The sequence below is a fragment of the Grammomys surdaster genome, unplaced genomic scaffold, assembly GCF_004785775.1.
Source record: "Grammomys surdaster isolate TR1022 unplaced genomic scaffold, NIH_TR_1.0 64, whole genome shotgun sequence".
NCBI classification, from domain to species: domain Eukaryota; kingdom Metazoa; phylum Chordata; class Mammalia; order Rodentia; family Muridae; genus Grammomys; species Grammomys surdaster.
The window spans coordinates 2,383,632-2,409,447 of record NW_021604566.1 but is presented as its reverse complement, the minus strand read 5'-3'; the positions used below and the strand labels follow the sequence as shown (position 1 = coordinate 2,409,447).

The 25,816-nt window shown below is 41.0% G+C and overlaps 2 protein-coding genes across 8 annotated transcripts in view; one reads left to right on the top strand and one right to left on the bottom strand.

Annotated features, from left to right (window-relative positions):
• The window catches only part of Clvs1 (clavesin 1), a 185,664-nt gene extending 169,206 nt beyond the window's left edge, over window positions 1–16,458 (top strand). The window contains exon 7 of the mRNA XM_028768578.1: window positions 14,093–16,458. Coding sequence (XP_028624411.1) covers window positions 14,093–14,180 — 88 coding nt within the window. The 3' untranslated portion in view covers window positions 14,181–16,458. The remainder of the gene's footprint in view (window positions 1–14,092) is intronic.
• Asph (aspartate beta-hydroxylase) overlaps window positions 16,061–25,816 on the bottom strand; it is a 200,737-nt gene continuing 190,981 nt past the window's right edge. For all 7 annotated transcript variants that reach the window (XM_028768474.1, XM_028768525.1, XM_028768492.1 and 4 more), the window contains one exon: window positions 16,061–18,227. In XM_028768474.1, the coding sequence (XP_028624307.1) occupies window positions 18,077–18,227 (151 nt within the window). In that variant the 3' untranslated portion in view covers window positions 16,061–18,076. The remainder of the gene's footprint in view (window positions 18,228–25,816) is intronic.

Sequence of the window (25,816 nt, the reverse complement as noted above, 5' to 3'; positions counted from 1 at the left end):
TGTCCCTTAAAGCTGGAGCCATCTGACTACAGGCACTTGGTGCAGAGGAGAGAGTCTGAGAAGGAGCTTGGCTTTCAGGCAAGACTGAGAAGGGGAATTCAGGGCTGACAGCTTGCAGCATGCCAGAGATCACAAATGACTCTTAGATTTCATTGTTTTGTTTTTCTTCTAATTTTCCGCAACCCTGAGGCAGCTGTTGACCCTGCAGCAGATGATCTCAAGATAATCAACACCATCTTTCTTTCTTGGTTTTGCTGAACACAAATGAAAGGGAGGACTTTGAAAAGTCAGGCATTGTGTTGTCCTCTGGACCTGTGGCCATGTGCAGGGAAAAGACACATCTGATTTGCAGGATTAAGCCACAAGGTTATCTAGTAAAGGGTAGGAGACAGATCTCAACTACAAAAAACTGTTCAATAGAAGGGGGGCAGTTCCTAAATGAGCATGGGCCAGATCAGAACGTATTCCCACTACAGTCATGCAGGCTGTTCCTGACAAGGCTGGCAAGAGAAAAAGCATAGATTTTAACGTACCTTCTTTTTGAACTTGAGCAAGCTCCTTCTCCACTGTATCTGAGTGCAGACCTGCTCTATTTATAGATGAATGTCCCCTGAATAGTATATAAAAATAAATGTTGTGGGAGGTTGATAAAGAAAAATCATGAGGTCAAGACCAACCTGGGTTACATAGCAAGACTCTACCTCAAAAGGGAGGGAGGGAGAGGGAGGCATTACCTTTCTTTGTATTACTAGAGATTTATGACACTTCAGATCCAGAGGAGGTCCTTAAAGGTCATCAAGGTTACAAGACTTCAGGGTTTGCACCATTAAAGTTCTTTCCCATTATTGTTCACATGCTTATGGGTGCACAGGGCCCAAATGATACTGACTCCTGGGGTGTCACTTTTACTGAGCAATAATAAACTTGTATTTCTGTAATATAGCCATTGGTGTTTCATAAGCTTTTAAAAATATATTTTGAAAATATATTTTAAAAATATTTTAAAAATATATTAAATTTCAAAAACAGATTCACTTAATTTCGTACATGTATGAAATACCCATCCTATGTAATACGAGGAAGGATGTGGAGGCGTTCTATTCATCTTTTTGTCCACTACTGCTCATGCATAATGGCTGTGCCTGAAGCACGAGCCTCCTCCTCACTTTAGGCTGCAGGGATTTCCTTCTGTTAGTCCCTTTGCAAGCATTTTGGTGATTTTTGCCTGGCACATGATCTACACGAACATTGTATTTTAATGTAAAAAGTACAAGTGCATACATGTTCTCCTTTTATACTGATATTAAAGTTATACAATAATTCCTTCTCCATGGCCAGGATCATAAGACATCATGTAAGGGAGCAGGGAGAATTCTATATCAACCAAACGGTTTTCCCTCAAGCTTTTCTCCATGTAGAACGGCTTCAAGTCTTACCATGTACTTGGCTCCTCATGCTTCCATGGAAGCATGCTGCAGTACCTGGAGTGGAGAGTGCATGGAAGCCCAACCTGGATGAACATTCCCTCGTGGTATTCTTAGAAGCATCTGTTTTCCAATTTGGGTCTAGTCTGGGAGCCCTGCTGCACAAAGGGAGGAATTGATTTAAAAAAAAAAAGCCAGATTTGGGAGCATTTTCCTGTAATTGCAGCATTTGGCAACCTGAGAAAGGAGAACTGTAAATCCTAGGCCAGCCTGGGATGCATAGGAAGACTTTATGTCAAAGACAAACAAGCAGGGGGCTGGAGAGATGGCTCAGTGGTTAAGAGCACTGACTGCTCTTTCAAAGGTCCTGAGTTCAATTCCCAGCAGCCACATGGTGGCTCACAAACATCTGTAATGGGATCACATGCCTTTTCCTGGTGTGTCTGAAGACAGCAACAGTGTACTCATATATTTAAAATAAATAAATATCTTAAAAAAACTAAGAACCATTTCATTTAAAAACTAACACCAAACAAACAAAAACCATACTATTGTCCCAGCCTTGTTCAACTCAAGGCAATGAAAAGAAAGACTTGAAGCCTAATGATCGTGAAGCCACCAACCCCTTCTCAGCAGCCCAAAGTGATGACAACAAGGAAGCATTCTTTGCTCAGTAGAGTCCATTTAAGAAGGGGCTAATGGAGAGTAAGAGGAACACAGAGAAGAATAGCTTTATATTGGATACTAGGCAAAGAGCCAAGCCTGTCTACCCCATTCCTAGTCTCAACCATGTACTCAGAGAGCATGTCCATGGGTCCGAGATCACATGTCTGTCTGTCATGGAGTAGAAAGACGAATGCCAGCCTAGTGTCCACGTGCGCACGCACACACACAGGCTGCCTCACTCATGAGGTAGATAATGAATGTATCACTTGGTTATTAGCACTATGCTGACTTTCCAAAGTGGTACTACATGCCATGGCTCCATTTTTGTATATATTAGGTTAATTTTTTATTGCTGGGCTTTAATTTTTTGTTCAAAAGGTGGTAAGAGTTATTTACATAAAGTCAAAATTCAACTCTAGTAATTTCTTGGAATTCTAAAGTAAGTGTTTCGTGCAGTATGTTTATAAAATTAAACATTTGGCACTTATTAAGGATCTTGTAACGATCTGAGCCATTAAACACATAAGGGCTCTCCAGCTTGTTGCTATTATGAGACAGTAGAACTTTAAGAGGCAGGAGGTCAAGAGTGGGAGGTCTTGATCATTGACGACATGCTGTGTCTAGATGTTTCTGTTTCCCCTCCAAATCACAAAAAGAGCAGTTTTCCTTTGTTCTGTGTTCCCACCATGGTATGCTAGGTAACCATAGCCCTAAAAATCAATGGAGCTAATCAATTTTGAAATGGAATTGCTGAAAACATAAGTCAAAATAGGTCTTTTCTCTTTACCTTTTGACCATCTCTTATATTTATATAGTTGAAGAAATCCTGCAATCACAGGTACAGAAAGCAATTCACAGAAGTGGAAGGCTAACAGACTCCATCTATGACTTCAGTCACAATGAAAGAATAACAACTGTTTTAGAGAAGTGTTTGGTCCTCTTCTTATGGAGGGACCAGCGCTTTGTGGTCCTCAGCAGCTGTGCTGTAAAACATCTACTCTTGTCTCTTTTGGCCAAATATCTTCATCCTTGTATTCCCAGAGCATCTTGCTGGATTATGCACAAAAGTGAGAAAGTGGCACAAAGATACCGTGAGCCACCTGGTTTGTGGAGTGACTGAGTAGATCACTTTGATTGAGTTCAAATTTCTGAGCAAGAAATTTGATCAGATCAGGGTCTCCTCTCTTCAGCAACCCTTACTACTTATATTTATATAACTTTATTTATATAACTACTTATATTTATACTTATATTTATATAATTTATATTTATTCAACTATAAAGAAATTGTTCTAACCCCCTCTCCATCTCTCTCTGTCTCTGTCTTTCTCTGTCTCTGTCTTTTTCTGTGTGTCCTTCTCCCTTTTCCCCTCCTCCCTTTCCCTCTCTCTCCCTCCTTTCTTGTGTGTATACTTGTGTATAAATGCATGTGTGTACAGATGCACATGTATGCATATTTGAACATAACTGTAATGTATATGGAAGGCACAGGTCAACTTTGGTGTCAGTCCTCTATTACTATCTACTGTTTTGTTTTTGTTTTTGATTTGAGATGGGGTCTCTTACTGGCCTGTAGCCCACTAAGTAGGCAAGGCTGGCCTGTAAGCCTCAGACATCTGCCTGTCTGACAAGCATGCACCACTATGCTCAGCTTTTCTGTATAGATTCTAGGGATCAAACTCTGGTTCTTGTACTTCTGTGAAGGCACTCTACTAGCTAAACCATCTCCTCAGCAACTACCCTGTTTTTTGTAGTCTGATTTCATGCTTGTTGGATAGGTATTCATTTCCAGCAGAGTTAATAGATCATGATGAAATGCCAATCATGTGAAAGAGTGACAAGTGGCAATGTGAGCAAAAAAGGACCCTGCCTTTGATGCAGGACAAGGGGTCTTGAAATAAAGAAAAAAATGATCCACCCAGCCTCTGAATCCACAGACATCATCTCTTAATGAATGGAAGATAGTCTCTACTGTTCCCTCAGTTGTCTGGAGTCTGGTGTCCAGTTCAAAGAAGGTTGAACACTTTAGATTTTGGGTGTCATTTCTATTCAAATAAATGAAGATTAAATGCTATAGCTTCTTGATGTAAAAAAGATTTCTAAGGACGCCATACAACTCCAGTATTTACACAGGTTTCTAGATTCTGGAGTGTTCTACACATGTTAACAGAAATTTGTTAGCATTTGTGTGTGTGTGTGTGTGTGTGTGTGTGTTTGCTTGCTTTTGAGACAGGGTCTCACTATGTAGTAATTCACTCTGTAGACCAGGTTTGCCTGAAACTCACAGAAATCTGCCTGCCTCTGCCTCTCCCTCTGCCTCACAAGTGTTGAAATTAAAGGTATATGCTACCACCACCACCAGCAGCAGCAGCTATTAGAATTTTTTTTTAAGAATAAAAAAATAGGTATCTAGCCTCCTCCTTAGTTGGGCACTTGACACAGTCAGACATGCAGCTTTTATCAGTCTTTTCTGAGGCACAAGTGAACAGAACCATCTCTTCCAACTATTATATGTAACCATGGATCAGTGGAGTGAAAGAAAATCTGTATGATGGATTTGTTGGTAATAAAACGAATGGGGCTAGTTAAAGCCTGTGTATAGAGGCATGTTTTCTCTCTTTTAAAGAATGACATGAAGAATTATGAGATAAAGATTTCTAAGACACCAACAAAGCAAAGAAATAGGGTCGAACTAAAAGATAATGAACAGATGTGGAGAACTGCCTGGATAGAAATACAGCAATCTGTGATCGCTCACAGTACGTGCTCTGAGATCTGTCTGTGGGAGCACCGTGTGTGAATGCAACCTCTCAGAAAGGCAGTTGCAGCCCAGAAGGGCAAGCCATATTAATTTCACTTGACACATACTGATAAACACTTGGCTGATTCTAATTAAGCTGGAGCTGTTGTCCTCAACAGTCAGCCAGCAACAAACCTCTTCTAACCTTTGATGATCACATGAACCAAGCCGAATATTTGACAGAGTGTTCGATAGAGAACTCTGTAAGTCACGTCATGTTTATGAGCAGTGTACAGCTAGTGCAGCTGCGTCCTTTTTCATTTCAAACTGATGTTGTAGTTAGAGTGTCATGTTAACTCTGTATGTACATACATGCAGGTGCACATGTGTGTGTGTGTGTGTGTGTGTGTGTGTGTGTAGACCACAGGCTACATCAAGTGTCTCCCCTCATTCCCTTTCCATCTAACCTTTGAATCAGGGTTCCTTACTAAACTTCGATCTTTCTCATTCAACTCTACTGGATAGCTAGTGACCTCAGGGATCCTCCTCCTTAGCCTTCCCAGCAGTGAGGTTCCACTAGTGCAAAGCAACAGCTGGCTTTTAAAACCGTGTGCTGGGGGTTCGAACTCAGGTCCTCATGCTTGTACAGTAGGTACTTTATTTACTAACTGAGCCATCTCCCTAGGTCTCAGTTGATCTTAGGGTGTTCAAACAGCTCTATTTCAGTTTTTCCACCAAGACTGTGAACAATGAGAACTTGGTTGGCAATGCCTTGGCAACCCCACTAGAAAGCACTTTTGGGTTCCTCACACCATGGCGATGAGCACAGTAGAGCTTTCATTTTTCTCTGGGCTCTTCCTTATGGGTCTCTGTCCACTGCACTGCATATGATATCATCATGTTTGCTTCAGTCCTATGACCTTTCCAAACTTTCTTTCTATTGATTCTTCATAAACTTCACATCATGCACCCCAATCTCACTCATTGCCCTGCTCCTGCATATCTCACTTCGGTCCTTGTGACCTCCCCAAAGAAAACAAAATAACACAAAATAAAAGAAAAACCAACAACATCTTGTCATGAAAGCTGCAGTGTGTTGTGGTGTCTCCGTTTTTCCAGAACAGCTCTTCTTGCAAATGTTCACTTTGATGACTCATTGGTCTGATTCTAGGCCTCCGGCTCCAGCTATACTATCAATTCTAGATCCTCACAGGACTCCTCTTGGATATCCTGTTGTTTCCCTGTGTCATGGAGGTCCTGCAGCTTTGGATCTGCTGAACCCGGCCCTCCATGTGCTCCAGCAGTTCGTAGATGGGATACATATTGAGGTGGGCCAACTCAAAGCCCTGAATCTGGGACTGAGTGTAGCCGAGTTGGTCTGCCCACCAGTTCCCCCACACCCAGGCTACCGGGCTAGCTCTCTGTGACTTTGAGATACGGTTACACTTTATTTTCCTCTTTATTTTTATGTCACAGTCTGGCCACTTTCTTTTACCACTTAACTGCATAAAGTCTCAGTTTCTTCAGCTATGAAGTGTGTGTAATATTTTGCATGGTCTTGCCTGTTGCTGCTAAAGTCAAATGACAGCCGGGTGACAAGATGAACTGAACAGCACTGTAGAAACATGGTGTGAGGAATGACGATCCCTTCCCAGCTTCATACACAAGGATTTCCAAAGAAACAGGGAAGGATCAGGCTTCCAGGAAGATATTTTGAATTCCTGGTCAAAAAACAGGTTTCTACTGGCCATCTCTCTCTTCTTTAAATGCATTTATACATAAAGATTTCTTTGTACTTTTCATATCTTGCACTCAGCATGTGGCCGGGCATGGTGGGTATAGAGCAGATAAGGTAAGACACACACGCGCACGCACGCACACACACACACACACACACACACACACACACACACACACACGAGAAGCAAGAGCACCCCACCTTACTCCCTTCCTCCCTGTCTGCAAAAGAGCCTTGTTCCCACAGTACCCTCAGCCTGAGTCCCATTTTTTTTTTTTTTTGGTCTTCTCTGACTACCAGCCTCTGCCTTTATCTAAGAGTTCCTCCCTGAAACCCCTCCCCAACCCCTGCAACCCCTGCCACCCATGGCATGTCCATCCTCACCTCTCATGCAGTGTCAGGACTGCACACTTCTGGCTCACAGTGACTCCTCACTCCTCACATCTGCGTTACAGTGTCACATCCTTGAAGGAAGTCCTTCAGCCTCCTTGTCACTGCATTGCTGTATATTTATGGGGTTTGCTACATTTCAAGTTACACTTCTGTAGTTCACACACTTCTCCAAGGGCAGAGAGGGCATGGCTCCCGACTGTTAGGTAACCTTGTCTCACATGATCTTAGTGTATAAGAGGTTCTCAGGGTACCTTCTTGAAGGGTAGGTGGGGGAGTAGAGCAGAGGTGGGAGAAAACATCAAAGGAAGAGAACATGCTTCAAAATGCTACAAAATGCTGTTGTAGATACTCTGGGGAGTGGGGAAGAAGACACTGCTTACAGTCTGCTGTGAAGTCGACAGTAACATAGCCTTTGCAATCAGTATCTGATTAGGATTTGAAATCATCTCTAAGATGTCATATGATTCCTTCTAGATTCTGAAATTCGATTAACAGCTAACATTTACAGCACCCATTTTTTTTTTTTTAGAACAAGCATTCATCTATTCATTAAGATTTCTACGAAGTGTCAGCTTACAGAACAGGATAAAAAGCCAGTAAGAGAATGGGATATGGATCCCAATGCCATGAGCCCAGAATAGCTGTGCAACCTATGAGTTGTGTTTCTCTGCCTGAGGTGAACAGCAGTTAGTTTACCTTATTACTATGCTGTATAGATTAAATGAAGGGCAATTATTAGAATTAGATGCTGAAGGCTGAGCTATAAGCAGGTTTGAGAAGCTCCTGCACATACAAAAGTCTGTGGCCTATGTGGAAGACAGATGTTGCTGGACAAGTCTTGAGGATGTACCAGGAGGATGCAAACTGGGGCTCTTTACTCACTCTCACAGAGACAAGTGCTTAGAAGAGGTTCACTGTGAACTATCACATAGGACTATCTCCAGGTATGTCTCTGGCCTCCACATTTCCTATGTAAGCTTACACACACACACACACACACACACACACACACACACACACACAGAAAAAAGACAAGGAAAAACACATTTCATTTTTCTTTCCTCCACTTAAAGTCTTCATTCAGTTCTCCATTGTCCCTGGATAAAGTTCAGCAAACTTATTGTTATGTCCCATAGGCCATGTCTGAAGTCTCCCGAATACATACCCAGACATTCTTCTCCTTGTATCTGCAACTTCTGAACTTAAAAAAGGAAAACCAGTAATTCACTGAATCTAAGATGTTTCAATTGTACAGGAAATCCTGTTTGCAACGGCGTTTAACATGATGAATCATGCCCTATCACTGCCAGGAAGTGGCCATGGAACTAGCTTGGTCTTTCTAAGCATTGAACACCTGGTGCCACCTCTATCTTCATTTTTGCCTGGAAACTGTTTGTCCCAAATGAGCAATCTCCCCTGTTCCATATTCTCTTTCTTGTTATTTATTTACTTATTCATATACTTATAAGAGGGTCTCAGTTAATATGTAACTGAGGCTGGGTTGAAATTTGCTAAGTAGTCCAAACTTACTCCAAACTCACAGTCTCTGTCCCAGCCTGCAGAATTCTGGAATTCTAGCTATGTACCAGTATACTAGGCTATCAATTTATCAAGACCACAGGGAGCAACATATCTTGTTTTGTTTTCTCCATTCCAAACTGAACATTATCTCATTTACCATATTGATCTTCTACTATTTGTCCATCCATCCATTCATCCTTCAGCCCTTTGTCCACTCATTTTTCAAGTTTATTCACTGGGCCTTCACTTAGCATCTGTTGCTGTCTTGGCGGTGTGTTCTCACCATCCCAGCCCCAAGTCTACCCGCCTTACAGACTGTCACCCGCTCTGCAAGTTACATTCTGAGTAGAATGGATGTGGGTGTTCATAGAGCTGGGACTCAGACTGATATAATAACACCAGGCAAGCTCCATTAACATACTCTCATCTGATTAAAAAACAGAGCTATGAAAGGGCTCTGTTACCAAGAGTACTAGTCATTCTTCTCCAAGCCATCCTGGGGATGGAATGAGTCACCAACATTGATTGCCTCAGCTGTTGGCAGCCTCCACTGTTCTTCTGCCTCTTCAGAACATCACATCCCTGTCCTGCTGTGGTGACGTCACCACACTCACACCACTGATTCTGGAGGTAGGGAAAGGAGTGTGGATGCCAAGGCTGACTCATGGCTCTCCGAGTTGGTCTAGTCCTAAAGAAGCATGACTTCTCAAAGTAGGTAGTTATTTTAAGTTCTGATTTCATAGTTGATAAGAATGTCCAGAAATATCTATGTGCTCAAAATCTTGCGCTCTTTAGGACCACCTCCTATCCCTGAGATCACTTCAAAGTGTGTTAGCAGAAGCACTACAAATGCTCAACACTAACACCTCAATGCTCACAAACCTACAACCAGCAAACTGGTTAAATGACTGCAGAGATGAGACTGTCTCAAACACAGAAAATCCTGTAGGCTCATTTCAGCATCTGCTATCCCTCATAATATAGTCATTATTTTTATCTCCAACTTACAAAGGAGTTAACCTGAGGACATAAAGTTGGTGTTGGCATTCTAATCTAGCATGGAGCTCCTTGGGGGGAATTTCTTCTATACTTGAGAATATATTTTCTTCAATATATTTCTATATTGGAGAAAAAAGTCATATAGATTGCTTAGGATCCTTTAAATATATGGAGTGCGTGCATGTGTGTGTGTGTATGCATGCACGTGTGTGTGTGTGCATGAACACGGGCATGGGCCCATGATAAATATGCACATCTTTTGTATGTGTGCATGTTTACATGGGGTGCATACACGTGTGTGCACATTCATGTGTAGGTCAGAGGATAACCTCAGGCCTCATTTCTCAAGTGCTGTTCACCTTGATTTTTTTAACGAAACAGTTTCTCCCACTGGCTTTGAGTCAACTAAGCAGACTGGCCAGAAGTTCCCAAGTATCTGCCTATCTCTCTTCTCCAGCACTGGGATTGCAAGCATGTCTTTGTTTAGTTGTTTTTTTTTTGTTTTTTTTTTTGTTTTTTTTGTTTTTTTTAAAACGTGAGTCCTGGGAATTTAACTCAGGTCTTGATGTTTGTGCCGTAAGCACTTTACTGACTGAGCTGTCTCCTCAGACCCAAATATATTTTTAATTTTATTCTTGGAGAATTTCAAACACGGATACAATGTGCTTTGATCAAATCCACCCTCTAGCTCCAGCAGAAATTTCTCTTACTGGAGGGAAGTGCTACAAGCTAAGGTTTCAGATAGTTTTGAGTTTTTTCACAAAACCAAAACTCCTGTTGACTTGGAAAATTAAAATAGTCTTTGTGGGGTTCTCCCTGATGAAAGGCAGATAGAGGTTGAATCACAGAAAACAAATGGTTAATCCCTGACTCAAGGGAGGGTCTAACCAAACCATCTCTGTAGCAGCTTTTGGCCCTGGCATTCTGATTTCTGATATTATACTTTATGTAAAGGGCACAGCAGTCAGGCCCTGATAGGGATCCTCCACAGAGCTCAGATGGGCGATGTAGGCCACAGACCAAGCAGAGAACAACAGGAAAGCATCCCCTGTTTATGAAGACTAGGTGAAGCCTTGTAGGGATTGCCTTCTCCACCACTGAAATTACCCATCACCCTCTGCATGACCTTGAGGTTAGATGGTATTCTGCATAAGAAAGAAGAGAAACACAGATGTTTATTTTTGCACAAGAACTTGGCTTCTCAGAAGTAAATGGAATCACTAAACAGACTTCTCCACTGTGCTGAGCTGAGCATGGCCTGAGCATGCTGACCAAATGGAGACATTTTCATCAGAGAGAATTGATATAACTTTCAGAGGCAATCTTTATTTAGCTAACACACTAAGGGCAAGAGTCAAGAAGGATCCCCCCAAAAATGGGATTTTTTTTTCCAGGAATCTCATCCTAGGAGAAGGAAAGGGAGTCAGCTAGAGAGGGAAAGTGTCTCCTGGAAAGAGACTTCAAACAATTCTAACAATTTGTCAGACAGGATGAGACTGAAATCCTGATAAGGATGGGTATGGGGTACTTGAGACCATGCTTTGATCACTTGAGGGGTTTTCTGGGTGCCTTTATCCTTCTCCCCAGTGTAATCTCATTAAATAAATCTCATTCTAATTCTTTCTTTTACAAAAATAAGAGTTTGATACTTTTTTTCCAGTGAATTTCAAGTATCTCAGGATATAGTGAGCCACTTACATAGAGTTTTACTATTAAATGTCTATATTGTGTGACTAGGTAAATAGAATTCTATCATGTCAAAAGTTAAGACACTGTGTTCTCGATTACGGAACATATAAATGTTGGGACAAAATGTTGTTTGCTTCTTTGTTCTCAATATCTTGGAACAGGCCTGTTGTCACTCACCAGTCAACCAATAAACACTATTAGGTAAGACATTACAGGTCATTGCTGTCAATGTATCTACTGAAAGAAATAACACAGGTCCCAATTACATTCCATGAAGGGATAGTGAACAGTAGCCATCTGAATAAGAAGGGCAAATGAGAAGTGTATGAGACAGAGATTTATCCTTCTGTCTTCCCTTCTTCCCATGTTCTCTTCTCAAGACTCTGTCTTCTCTGGCTGGGTAACTGGGCATCTGCATGGTTTACATTCTTGTTTGGACCTGTGTGCCTTGGAGACTTAACAATGAAGGTTATTGGTACATAGCAAGCTTCACAAACATTGCTTAGTATCAGTCAGCAGGAACAGATGATGGTTTGAAAACACTGAGATCTACCTGATTTTCATTCATTATAATGTGAAAAGGGAAAGTTTGAAAATCTTAATAGTCATAAAATCAGAGGTAATAACTTGGATTGATTAAACATTTTAAGATCTAAGAGAATGGAGACAAGTTGGATACATGGAACAAATTTTAAAAAGATAAAATTTGTTTCTCAACCTGAAGGTTTTTTAATAGAACCTTCAGCTTTGTGCAGTGGCAATATAATAACCAATGAGGTTTATCCAAGGCACAATTATTGCTAATTGAGTAGAACCTTCAGGATATGAGGGAGATGGGTAGACAGCATCATTTTTTAGGACAGCCCGCTGTACACTGATGCCAGAACGGAGAATATGGCTCTTGATAACCCCAACCGAACAATGACAGATAAAGTGATCATTTCACTCAAGATCACACCATGAATATGGTGGATAACCATCTGGCTAATAACAGAAAAATCTAGAAATCTTGGCCCAACTAGAATAGTTAGGGAGGGAAACTTTGAACTAAAACAAGGCTTCAAAGCAGACTTTTGAAGGGATTGTGTCTGCTCAGCCCTCCACAGACAGAGGTTGTATACAGTAGATCCAACCACTGAATGGGTAGACTTCCCTTCTTGGAGTAATTCCTAAATAATAAAACATCTACTTTGTATTAGGAATTATAGTCTACAGGAGAGTGAGCACTGATTCTATGGAGATACTGCATCCTAACATAAGGAAGTTGATGATCTGTTGGTTCTGATATCTAGAAGGGCCCTGGAACCCAACCCTACAGGCGGAGAGGGAAAAACAGGACACAGGTATCTTCAAATCCAGATTTGAGATCAATGTGAAAAAGATACTTGAAAGGTTGATCTTTTGGGTCACAGAGGTGTAAGCATCCCAAGTTGGCCGTCTTCAACAAGAGGTGTGTGAGCAGTGCCTGTGAGCAGCCTGACCTCACCCTGACTCTGGTCCAGGTGCTGTTTTGTGTAACAGAGTTGGTTTACCTGTCAGACAGAAGTGCAGTTTAAAGTTTCAATATTAATTGCCACCAGGCTCTTTTATTTCCACAAAATCCTTAGTGCAAAGCAATTATGCAGTAGTCTAAAAATCTGGATGGAGGCAGTGTGTGTGGGGAGCTATACCGCTGTGGTCTGGTCTGTTTGCTTTCTTTATTTTTTATGTAGGACCTCAAAATATAGCTCAGCCTGGCTTGAACCCACATGCCTCTAGCCTCAGCCTCCCAAATACTGGTTTTACCAGTTTGTCTTGATATCTTCTGAGGTTTTTGATTTTTCTATATTTATGTGAAATGAGCATTCCTTCCTCCCTCCCCAACATTCATGCTGGGCTCTTAAGTAAAACAGGCTGAGAAATGCCATTCCAGCTGATCAATCCATTTCACTTCCAATCGCTGCAACAGCATCTAGTTCTGTTGTTTGAGGTGATTGATGTTTAGAGTAGAAAATTGATGATTCGTATTATATGGAAACATTGTGATTTTTTCCCCTCTCTCCCTCCCCCCTTCTTCTCTCTCTCTCCCTCCCTCCCTGCCCCACCCCAACTCTGTGCATGCTCTCTCTCTTTCCCACCCCTCTCTCTCTCTGACATAGGATCTCTTTTTGTAATTCAGGCTGGTCTGGAACTCACTATATTGCCCAGACAGGCCTTGACATTGATTCTTCTGCTTCTATCTCTCCAAAGCTGGTATTACGAGAATGTACCCTCCATGTTCAGCACTGATTTACTTCCTAGTCTTGCACTTTCTGGGCTTCATACATACTATGAAAGCAGCTAAGAATCTTAGGCTACAAGTCATGTCTCAGTAAAGTATTAGGATCAGCAAGGTGGCTCTGCAGTCACAGAGTGTCCAGGGGCAGAGCTGCTCATGAGCAGGTCCTGTTTTCCATCTTGCTGTATGGTTTTCGTCCTACGTTATTTCTTTATTGAACCCTTAATTTGTTTTCACCACTTAAAAATGAAGACTGTATCTCTATTTCTCAGGATTGCAAAAGTGGTAAGCTCATACATGTGAAGAACCCTAAGATAACTACCAAGCATACACAAAGCACTTAGTGTTTTTTTGCATCTTTGGAATTACCTTTATTTTTATTTGAAACTCGGACAAAATGTCACACTCATGGTTATGGTTTATTACAACAAAAAATTACAGATCAAATTCAGCAGAAAAAAAAAGAGAGTCTCAGAATGACCAGATTCAATCTTCAGAAAAATAAAAAAAGAAATAAAGAAATAAAGTAGCATGTGGAAAACAGATGCCAAAAAGGAAGTACTAAGTAGCTATTTTGCATGCTTTGATTCTCCAGGTGAATAACAAGCATCACCAGCATGGACTGACTGTCTGTGACTGTGTGTGTCTCCTTTCTCTCTTGTTAGATCTCAGTCTGTGGTAGAAGCTGGAACCTTGAAACATGAAGAGAAGGGAGAAAATGAGAACACCCAGCCACTGCTGGCTCTGGACTGAGCCAGCATCATGTGATGCCTCCATTGGAGCAGCCACCCAGCAAGCCTGTCCAGCTGACCTACAAACATGTGTGTTCTGCTTGACATGAGGTCCTCCATTCCAACCCCAGCCATGACTGTCAGCAGCCATTGATCTGGGCAGCCCACACTGAGAGATCTGAGAAATGCTTCTAAAATTTAACTAATTAATTTATGTTTTAGTGAAGGATGGCGGGGGGGCAATGAAGAAAGGCATTTATGTAAAAAAGATTCTCCCTTCCCTCATATTTATGGCAGCAAATGTACTTAAAAAGGGAAAAAAAAAACTAAATTAGTCACATATATAGTGCTCTAAGGATTCACACAGGAACCCTCTCCAGGTTTTGCAAATTAAGATGAAATGAATTCCCAAATAAATACAACAGAGTTAAAATGTGCAGAAACATCAGCAAGTTTAATGTAGTGCCGAACCCCAAGCAACAGTAGCTACAATAATTTCCAGTTGTATTGACTTATTTTCTGACCTCATCACCAGCATCGAAGTATTCAGCCTAAGAACATGATCTCGAAGGTCTGGCTGTTTGCAAAGTTTTAATTTACATAGTTATCCTGTAAGAATGATTTGACATCACGTTGTTTGTCAGGCCATCAGCTGACTTCATGAACTGTTTTATTTAGAAGACAGTCAGTTTGAAAAAAAAAAAGACTGCTTCATAGCATAGTGATTTCCTGTAGGCATGCAGAGGAATGCCTACAGAGAGAAGATGACTCATTGAAAAAAAAAAAAAACACACACTGGTGACTGATGAGCTCATTCAAGTTAGTTCTTGGGTTACTACAGCAAAGAAAAGTGCTAGCAAATACGTCCCTTTGTCCAACCCTCCTATTACCTGTGGAGAAAGGCCCTGAGGTGGCAGGCAGTCAAATCTCACAGAGAGATCCTTAAGGATGGCTCAGCATGTAAGTAGCAAGCTAAAGAGGACCACGGATGCAGATGAAATGCCAAAGACCAATCTACTTCCTTATCCATCCTCCTTAGAAATGGACCCCAGTCTCCACTCACAGGAAGTCAGCCAGAAAACATCAAAGGCTAGGATATTTTATCTGTGCCATGTTTCCCAAGACCAATTGAGCATATGTAGATATCTTATTCCCTAGCCATCTCTATGATATAGACACTTACTAACATGACCAGTGTGCTTAATGTCAAAAATTTTCATTGATAACACTTATTAAAATACTTTACATTTTAGAGCATTTGGTAGGTTGATTTACTAGCCGAACATCCTAAAGAAAAGGGGAAACCAATTCAATTTACTTCCAGCCATAAACACCCAAACAGCATTGCTAATTGTGGACACTTCCCTCTCTACTGTTTCTCTTCCCCGATTGCCGCCTCTTCCTCTCTTCCATCTCTCTTCTCCTATTCCCACCTCTTCCTCTCTACGTCTCTTCTTTCCCTATTCCTTCCCACTTTCTTCTCCTCACTTCCTTCTCTTTTTCCTTTGTCTTTCTTTCTCTGTCTTCCCATTCCCCTTTTGTCTCTTTCTCCCTCCAGTGCTGAAGATCAAACCCAGGGCCTTGTCATGTTAGGCGAGAGTTCTACCCCTGAGCCCTGAGCTACAGTCTAGATGTACACTCCTTCTCGGTTGATCTACTCTTTTATTATTGTTTTCTACTGGCAGAGAATAGTAACAGAAGCTATTTTTATGTTCCAACCTTGAAGAAGTAAAAATGAAACAGAATTTAAAATATTTCCCAAACAATTGCATCATAGTATATAAAAAACACCAATTCATTTTGTATAGACCTTTTGAATCATAAAATATCAACCTTGAAAAATGTCTACCAAGACATGGATGGAAACTATTTTCCTATGACACAAGTAAGAGAGAGGAAAAATTAAAGTGAATTAGAAAATCTTTTATTGCTTGTGTTTCTAAGATCAACGTGGGATCCAAGTCCTCAAAATGCTGTTGGAGTCAGCTACTGCCAACCCTTGTAATGGTAATGATACTTCTGGCTTTTCACATGGCAATATTTAGAATCCTACTGTAATGACCATATTTTAAAAAACATGTTATATTTACTAAGTTAAAAGCTAATTTTCACTCATTTCCACCCTTTTATTACATGAATGTAAGGTGATAGTTTAACAATGAGAACACATGGTTTGCATTTCGTTATGTGTATGTAATATGTAGGAAGACCAAACCCAGTGGGTAACCAAGGGTTACTACATGAACACTGGATTGTATTGCCTTTTGTCAGTAAGTTCCTCCGTTTAATAAATACTGAAGAACACAAATAACTTTTTTGTTGTCTGTGAGTTTGTTTTCTTTTTCTGGAATTTGTTAAGGATTTGATATTTCCCCTCATGCCTTTGCCATCTGTTTTAGAGGAATTTTTGAACACTGGCAAAGGAAGGAACATGCACCTATTTTAAGAACGGGACACATATTTTGTAAACTTTCCTACTAAGAGCTAATGTCCTTAAGATAAAAGGGACAGGATCAATTTCAATGAATTGCTCTTTACGTGAGGTACAGAAAGCTGCTTGTTTTTACATTGGTTTTGTCTATGTGAGGGGCCTGAATACCAGCCATTTCTGTGGCAGTGTTGTTCAACTGGCTTATAGATCAGTGCATGAATGTCATTACATTCTAAGGCTTGAGTTATCTTTAATTTTAAAATAGAAAATAAAAAGCAGTAATGCCTTACTAATGATCATCTTGAGGAGGAGGATGGCGTTCTACTGCTCTTTCTCAGCCATGGGTAGCACTCAGATCAAACATGCCTGTGAAAGGCTGCTTCAAAATATAATGAGATGGCTGACATTATTTTGAGAAAAGAAGATGGAAAAGCCCTGCAAATTCGTAATCAAGCATGTTTGACCACCTAGGATGTTAGCATCCCTGGGCACTTCCTATGTTGCTGTTCCTACATGGATAAAATAATGGAGACTCTCAGAAACCAAGAGGTCATCTTCTTAACACTCAAGTGGATATCTTCTTGACACTCAAGTGGATCTACAGTAGGCAGACCCTGCAGATTCCAAGCCTTGTGTACAGAAGGCAAAGAGGACAGGCTACCTGGCTTCCTGATTCTGAGCAGGAAGTTTCACTTCCATGTGATATTTTCTCTCCAAGCTCCATTATCTGTTGTATTTTCTTATCACAATATGAAATGTTTCCATGGCGTTGCTCAGTGTAATTAGAAAAAAAATGTTGCTCTTAGAAATAAGAGCTTTCTATTATTATCACAAAGAAAGGGGGAGACACTGAGTCTAAATGAGGACACAAGGGCAAGTGTTGGCACAGTTCATGCCTCCTGGAATAACTTCCCATTTATGTTAGGAAAACAAAGTTCTTTTCTTCACACGTGACTTTTTTTTCTCCAAGAAAGATGTCTGAATTTACCAGGAAGATTACTATTTAACTGTTAGAAGTAAAGAATTTATACTTCTTGTCATTAAAGTCAATGAAAACATGAGGGTAAATGGTGACAGAACAGTTTAGCTACTTGGAAAAATATAACTGCATAGAAAAATTACAAACTAAAGTGATTCATTCACAGTTTCTATATATAATATATACTCCAGGTACATTGATGTAGACACTATTCTATGTAGAAAAATATCTTTGGCCAGCCATGTAGAAAACACAACCTAGAATTCCCCTTCAATCTAGGCATCAGCTCTGTGCTGTCATGGGTGACATGAAGCAAGGGGTCTCCTATATGAATTGCAGGAAGGCAAATACTCCCTCCAGTGAGTTCTAATCTTGAAAGAGTCTGAGAGGTCTTCAGCTGTAAGACAAGGGGATGAAGAGTCACAGCACTTGAACTTCTATCTCCCCACCCAAAAGGAATCAGAAAGGCAGCCTCCTTGGAGAACAACTAAATCTGTGTGGATGCCTTTCAAATTGCAGGGAGGCTGTGTCTCTGCTGAGTGGTCAGCTCGGGGTGCCACACATCCACAATGAATATCAGCCGGAAAGATGAAGCATCCTGCCAAACCTCGTGCTCAAAGGAGTCATCAAAGATGAGCACCTTGCCTTCTTCCCACGTCCTGGAAGAGAAAGACATGCATTTGTCAGAATGGCCTTGGGAGTTTCGAAGGCCTGAGGACCAGTTTCTGTCCATGGGCAGAAGGCATCATTTGTGACCTTCATTGGGATATGACCATAACACCAAGCCTTAAAATAGCCTTCCATTAATAATTAAGAACTTCAGGCTTCTTTCTTATTAGGGACAGCAATTTAATACTGACAGTCTTCATACTCTCCATTTAGCCTGGCTCCAGCCTTAAACCAGGTGAGTAAGTATCTAGAATAGTGGTTGTCAACGTCCTAATGCTGTGACCCAACCCTTTAATACAGTTCCTTGTGTTGTGTTGTGGTGACCCCCAACCATAAAATTATTTCATTGCTACCTTCGAACTGTAAGTTTTGCTACTATTAGGAATCATAATGCATTTATGATAGGCAGGATATCTGATAGGTGTCCACTGTGAAAGGGTTGTTGGATCCCCAAAAGGGTTGCAGCCAATAGGGCTGAGAACTGCTGATCTAGGTGTGCGCCCTGGTAGCTCATGCAGGGGACAACTCCTAGGACAATAACTCCACAGCTGTCCCATTTATCACTTTAGAGACTGGTTTAGGCTTCTGGGTGGTGAGAACCAAAGTTCCCTCCCCTAGAGCCCACATAAAAGGCAGACACATAGGATGAGCACCTATAATTCTAGTGTTCTTATGGGGAGATGAGAAACTTCAAGACAAAAGAATCTTGGGAAGATTGTTAGACAGCTTGCCTGGTGTATAAAGTGGTGAAGAATAAGAGAGACCCTATTCAAACAAGACAGAGGGTGCTGACCGACACTCAGGGCTGTCTCTGAGCTTCACACATATGTGGCGTTATACACATATGCCTCCATTTACCCTCCCACAAATGTACACACACACACACACACACACACACGAGTGCACAGGATTCCACTTTCCCATCCCACTTCACCATCCGCTTACACAAAATAAAAGGGTGCGCAGGTGAGTTCTAGAATCGCTAGAGCTTCTTCCTGCTTGAAGACCAAGTTGTGTGCTGCTGTGTGCTGTTGTATGCTGTTGTGTGCTTCCTCTAGTTCATTGTATCCTCATTCAGTGAGTGACATTTGGGTTGCTCCCACCTTTTGTCCCTTGTGATTTTGCTGCTGTGGGCAGGGGCTGGGGGGGAGGGTACTGTCTCGTTGGGTACTTGCTATCTTTTTCTTCTGTCTATCCTGTAGTTTGTTCCTTACAGCCAGTGACATTGTTCAATTTTTCTGATAACACTTAGATCAAGAAAATGACCCTCTCTCTGTTTAAGTATTTAAACATAGTAGGGTTAGTTTATTGCCCCCTCCTTTTCTTTCTTTTTGGTTTGTTCTTTTCTTAGTTTCCTTTTCATGTTTGATTTTGCATGGTAATAAATGCCTATCCTGTCATTTAGAGTCCAGTCTAAGTTTCTGTCCTTTATAAACCTTGGAGTGAACACTCGGTTCCCTATATCCAGAGGAATTGTATGAAATTTGCATTTGCTAAATGCAAGATAAAAAGCTGAGAGGCACGCAGTAGAGGGAAGGGGCAAGTAGGTAGGTGGTAGATGAAGAAGAGAGATTGATCTTTTTATTAAATATTAGCTACTGCTTTATCAGTTTATTAACTTAGAAATATTGTTGTTAGATTTCTCCAATATGCCAGTTATTCTTCTCTGGAGTGACTCTGCCTCCCCTAAATCCATCCCCACATTTGGAAACTCCTGTAAACGTTTCTCATTGTCACAGAAGGTGTGGAGCACAGTACTGCCCTCTAGTGGCTAGAGGCCAGGAATCCTGCTGAAGATCAATGCCCATGACCGTCTGAGCCAGATGGCCACAGTGCCCACAGTTGGTAGCACACAAAACGACATCAATGATGTTCTCAAGGAATGTGTCCTGGTGATAATATGGTAACCAGCTAGCACCGCTCCTGCTACTATAACTCTTTGCTAAGGTGCAATACAAAATTTTAAATCCTTAAGTGGAATTAATATTTTTAAAGAAGTCCTAGTGAAAATTTCCTTTAAAAGTTAACAGTATTTAGCACATTAATATCACTTAATATGTATTTTCACGTTAATATGTCTATATAAAGACCGGAGCTCTGACCCCGCCCACAACCTTTGGTGGGCTAGAAAAGCATTGAACAGCTCCCACCTGCATGTTTCCTTCTTGGTGCTCCATTTAGACTATCATTCTAGAGTTTGGTTTTCACATAGCTTTCTCCTGAGGTTCTGCTGGAGGCCCCGTAGGGTGCTTTGCAGCACTGATTTAAGATATTCCATGTATAACCCACTTACATAGTAGATGAAGCTAAGAATATAAACAAGATTAATTTCCAATCTGTCTGTTTTCCTAAGATAGAATACTACTTAGAAAACACCTAGTCTGGTTTTCCGGTCACTGAATGTAAGACTCCTTTCTTCCGTAAAATGAATCTTCAACAAACTGACTGAGCTGGAAATGAAATCATTTGGACCCTGTGTCAGGTGTCCTTCTAAGAGATGTAAACATTCCCCAGATGTGACCGCAAGGGCTTTTATTCAGGGAGCCATCTCCCCAACCCAATGTAGATGTATCTTAAGGGCATTATGCTGAATGAATCAAGGTAGTCAGTAAAGACCAGACTCTGCTTGTTTAAGGTCTTGGAGTAGTTGAGATCAAAGACTAAAGAGAAGTGGAAGCTGGTGGGTTCAGTTGGGATAGAGGTACAGACTTAATACTCAACTGTCCAGTCTAGATTATTCTGGACCTATTTATGTGAGTGACTGCTAACCAACCACCTGTTTTAAAATGGTTAATATATTTTACTTTATGATGTGTATTTAACCATGATTAAATGAAGGAGGAAGAAAAGGAAAGTCAACAGGGACATATGAGAGAAAAGAGTGAAAAAGCATCAGAACCCAGTGGGATAGGCCTTGAAGAGGGCAGAATAAAATCTTTTGATTCTGGCATTTGTCACTTGTGTGATCTGGGGCAAGTTACTGATGCTTCTTTATTAAGGATGATTTATTCCCTAATAAATCCATCATGAATCAAAAGTCCCATGCATTGCTGATGTACACAATACACTATCCTGACTAAAGATGCCAGCCTAGCCTACAGTATACATGCTCTGAATGTTGACATTAGCTGGGCAAGGGTATCTAATGCAAAGCCTACTGTATATTAATGTGTGGAATTGCTAACATTACTTATCAGAAACCAATATCCAACAAATTCCAGCAACATAGCACCTGGTAGCATTTCGGCTGGTAGTCCAAGTGGCTGACTGTAGCTAGGCTGCTGAGTTCCAGCAACACTAGAAGGTGATAGAAGGCACATATTGCTGACCCAGGAAAAAACTAAAAATTAAAAGTTCAGCTTCTAGTAAATGGGTTTCATTTCTTCATAACAATAAGGTTGAAATGCTGCAGGTAAAGCTATTATTATATTAAGCATTTGGTATGTCTGAATTTTGCACATTTTCACTTGTTTGGCACCTGCAGACTTGATAAGAGGATCTGGTACCCATTCAACTTCATAGTAGAAATTATGAAACAGACATGGGAAGAAAACAAGAAATATGGAAAAGACAATAGATTACTAAGAATATATTTGACATCACTCCTTATGAAATCTGATTTAATTTATGAAGACTCAAAATATATTTTGGAGACCAATGACAAATGGCTCTTGAAGTTATTTGAGTACCAGAGAATCTGGAAGCTATTTAAAAGTCTACATGTAATTCAAATAAAATACAAAAATCTCCATTGCATAAAATGACATTTTCCAGGATATTTTGATTGGTATAAATGAAACCAAAGATTTAGGAATATTTAAAAAACATAATCATTCCATTCATTAACTTACATTTCCTGTGAACTAGGAAGAGTGATTTCCATGGAGCATATTGAGTTCTACATAGAATGACTTTGGAGGCACTGTTTATGGATTTTCTAGTATTCTAAGTCAAATGTGTATCAGTATCAGGTATATCCTTTTTGCAACTGTGGGTCACATATGTCCTGGGATAGTTATGAATATAGCCTAACACAAAAATCTTTAACTTACTTAAAAGATTGTGGAATTTTTTTTTTTTGATAATTGATCACATGGTTCTTGAGCATAAACTATGTAAATAATGGTATGGTCTTGCAATGTGGAAAGGGTGGACATGCCAGGGCCATTACTTAACCATTTCTTTAAAAAAAAAATAAACCTCAAAGCTTGAGGGCATTTCCATGGATTGTGCACTGGACTTTTCTTTAATAGAATTCATTTTAATATATTTTATTGACATATGACATGTGTGGATATGTGCATGTGTGCATGTGCTTGTGAGTATTTCTTAGCTGCATGTGTGGTGGTGGAGATGCAGGAGATGGTTGTCTTCCACCATGTGTATCTCTGGGTCTGAGCTAAGGTTGTTGAACTTGGAGGCAGGCACCTTTACTCGCTAATCCATCTCATCAGCCACTGACGGAGTTTAATGAGTCTTTAAAAGACTATGCAGAGCTTGAGGAAGTATGATCATGAGTTCAAATGGTCTACACGGTGAGCACAAGGCCAGCCTGGGCTATACAATTAGATCCTGTATCAATAAGTATGTCCTTGAATTTTCTGTTTCCACAGAACACTGCAGTAGTAATTACTTAGTTTATATCCTTTTCTTAAAAACACAGTCCTCTGACTTTTTACTAGTTTTCAGAGACAGGATAAGTAAAACTTCAGCTTCAATCATCCCAAAGAGGCAAAGGAAAGGACGATAGAACCTTATCCAAGTCAGGTCTCAGCACAGGGTTACCCTAGACAGATATCACCAGCCTGGGAAAGAGCATGTTTTTCCATTACAAAGAGATGGGGCATGCCATTGTCAAAGGACTGTGGATCTTTTTTGAATGAAAAAACAAAGGATCATTGACACAAGCATAGTTTCTAGAACGCTTGCATTTCGAGAAAAGCTCTACAAATTATGACTAAGTTATGAACGAATTATGATACAAGCAGCTGAAAGAGCAGCCAAGCTTTTCAGGGTAGCCTTGGGAGGCAGCCTCCTGCAGCTGGTCCCAAAGCCCTCCTGTGAGGGCTCATGATACAGGGTTAGAGGTGGTAGGGGCTGAATAAATACGCTGCTTACTGTTTGAATATCTGACTATTGAGAGGGGAAGGCCTTATACTTTGTTATGCCAAAAGATGTAAAAATATCCAGTAATAAGATAAAACAATATTGCATAATCCCTCAACTTCTCAAAGTACTATAATTATGACTAATGATAATGGTATAATGGTGGCAAGGCATACTTAATAGCTGTAATTCTGTCATACAATTACCACCAATATTCATAAGGCTAGTGGTAACTCTACATGCTTACAGTCTTCTACTTAAAACTACGACAGATACAAATGTCTGTGAGCTTTGCGAGAATGCTTTCAAATGGGTGAAAGTCATGGCATGGTTGTAATTTTTATCCAAAGGAACTTCATGAAGACAAACCTAGCTCTCAAGACAGGCAGATTCTGTAGAAGCTGTGGGAATCCCTTAGGTTTGCTGTTACAACCTTTAGCTCAAGATCATGAACTGAGGGACAGTCTTGGTATCTGAGGATGCCATGCTGATGTGACCTTCAAGGCATTTAATGTGGCTGAGTGGAACACAGGAAAAGGAGGTTCAGAGCCCAGAAACAATAAAACCAAACCCAACCCTTATACATTCTTATCTATTTCAGTCTCCTAGTTTGGAAAATCTGGCATAGGCTCTCAATGATGTGAAATCCCATTACCACCATCCTCTGTCCCCTTTACCTCAAAATACACAGACAGAAATACTCTCCTGCCTCCATATATCATTGTTTTGGAAGCCAGGTTGCTTGTGTTCTTACTATGATGGCTGCTAACCAGCTTTGACCACAGCAAAGCCTTTCACATGTCCATTTGCATAATGTCTGAAAATGGTTAAGATGGATTCACAGTCTCCTTTCAGCACCAAAGTTCTCTTAATTCTTTGAGTGAAACGCTTGGTTATGATGAGCTCGTTCTATCAATGACAAGGTACAGTAAGCGAACTTTCATCTAAGACATGGGCAGTGTTCACTAGTTTGCTCAAATGTGAGTACCCTAAAAATGGCCTAACTTTACAGAGAACCTCTTTTCCAATTAGGATTAAACCATGCACTCCCTGGCACACTCAGCCTTGTTGCCTCTTTCCTTGTGGGGAGATCCCTCCAGCTGGTGTACCAGAGGAATTCCTCACCTGGTCACATCAAATTAGTCCTGTGCCCTCCTCTGTGCCTCTCCTTGCCAGCCATTGCTACCTTCCTTCTCTTGGTTCTAGGTTATCAGTATCAGAAGGGGCCGTGACACAGATAAACAGATAAGAATACGGAAAGAGGCAGATGGTACCAGAGAGAATAGCTCACCTGCCTGTGCTTGTAAGTGTATGTCAATGACACAAACAGCAGTTACCCAGGAAGAAGGAACACCAATTGAGCCATTGTTCTTATCAGTTTGGACTGTGGGCAGGACTTTGGGACATTTTCTTAATGGTTGACCTGGAAAGGCCTAGCTCAATTTTGGTAATGTTAGCCCTGAACTAATACCTGGAGTATACATGAAAGCAAGCTGAGCAAGCCATGGAGAGCAAACAAGCATGTACGAGGTGTTCCTCCACAGCCTCTTCTTCAGTTCCTGCCTTGACTTCTCTAGATGATAGACTGCAAAGTGTGGGATGAAATAATCCCCTTGTGCCTGAGTTGATTATGATTGATGCTTTACTACATCTCATCTAGAAGTAGAACAGAGATACAGGATGAGATGACAGCCCTGAACCCAAACTCTGGTATCAGGGTTGGTCCAGGAGAAGGGTGAGAAATACACGTTGGGGGAGATAGCTGTGCTGAACCAGCAGGGCCACACACGTACTATGCTGATATCTTTAACTTGTACACTTACTGAGATGTGAAATGTCCCTATTCTGAAACAGGCAAACCTTGGGAAAACCACTCTTGCCTACTCTCTCAAATCCCACTTCCCATGCGTGCCACACATTCACCAGCCATGGGCCAACACACCTTGCAGATGCTCTTCCATCATTTCCTGACTCCCCAAAGCCCGAGTGTGTACTCTAGGTGACAAGAACCATCACTGATGATACAGGAGTGCTGGGCTCACTCTCTCAAATCTACCGGACAGATGAACCCCTTCTGCAGCAGCTAGACACAAAGGTAACAATGACTCAAACATATGGGGTACATGTGTCACGCAGAACTCTCAGTGCATTGTGAGTGCATTCATTCCTATGGAAAGCTTTAATACTCAGATTATGAATACATAGGCATTTATTATTCCTATTTTAGAGATGAGGAAAGTCAGGTTTCATGAATGTGATGGTTTGAATAAAATGCCCCCCACCCCCCTGGCTCACATATTTGAATGTTTAATCACTAGGGAGCAGCACTATTTGAGAAGGATTAGGAGGTGTGGCCTTGTTAGGGTAGGGTGTGGCCTTGCTGGAAAAAGTGTGTCACTGGGGGTGGGCTCTGAGATTTCAAAAGCTCATGTCAGCCTAGTTTCAGTCTCTCTCAGACTCTCTCTCTCTCTCT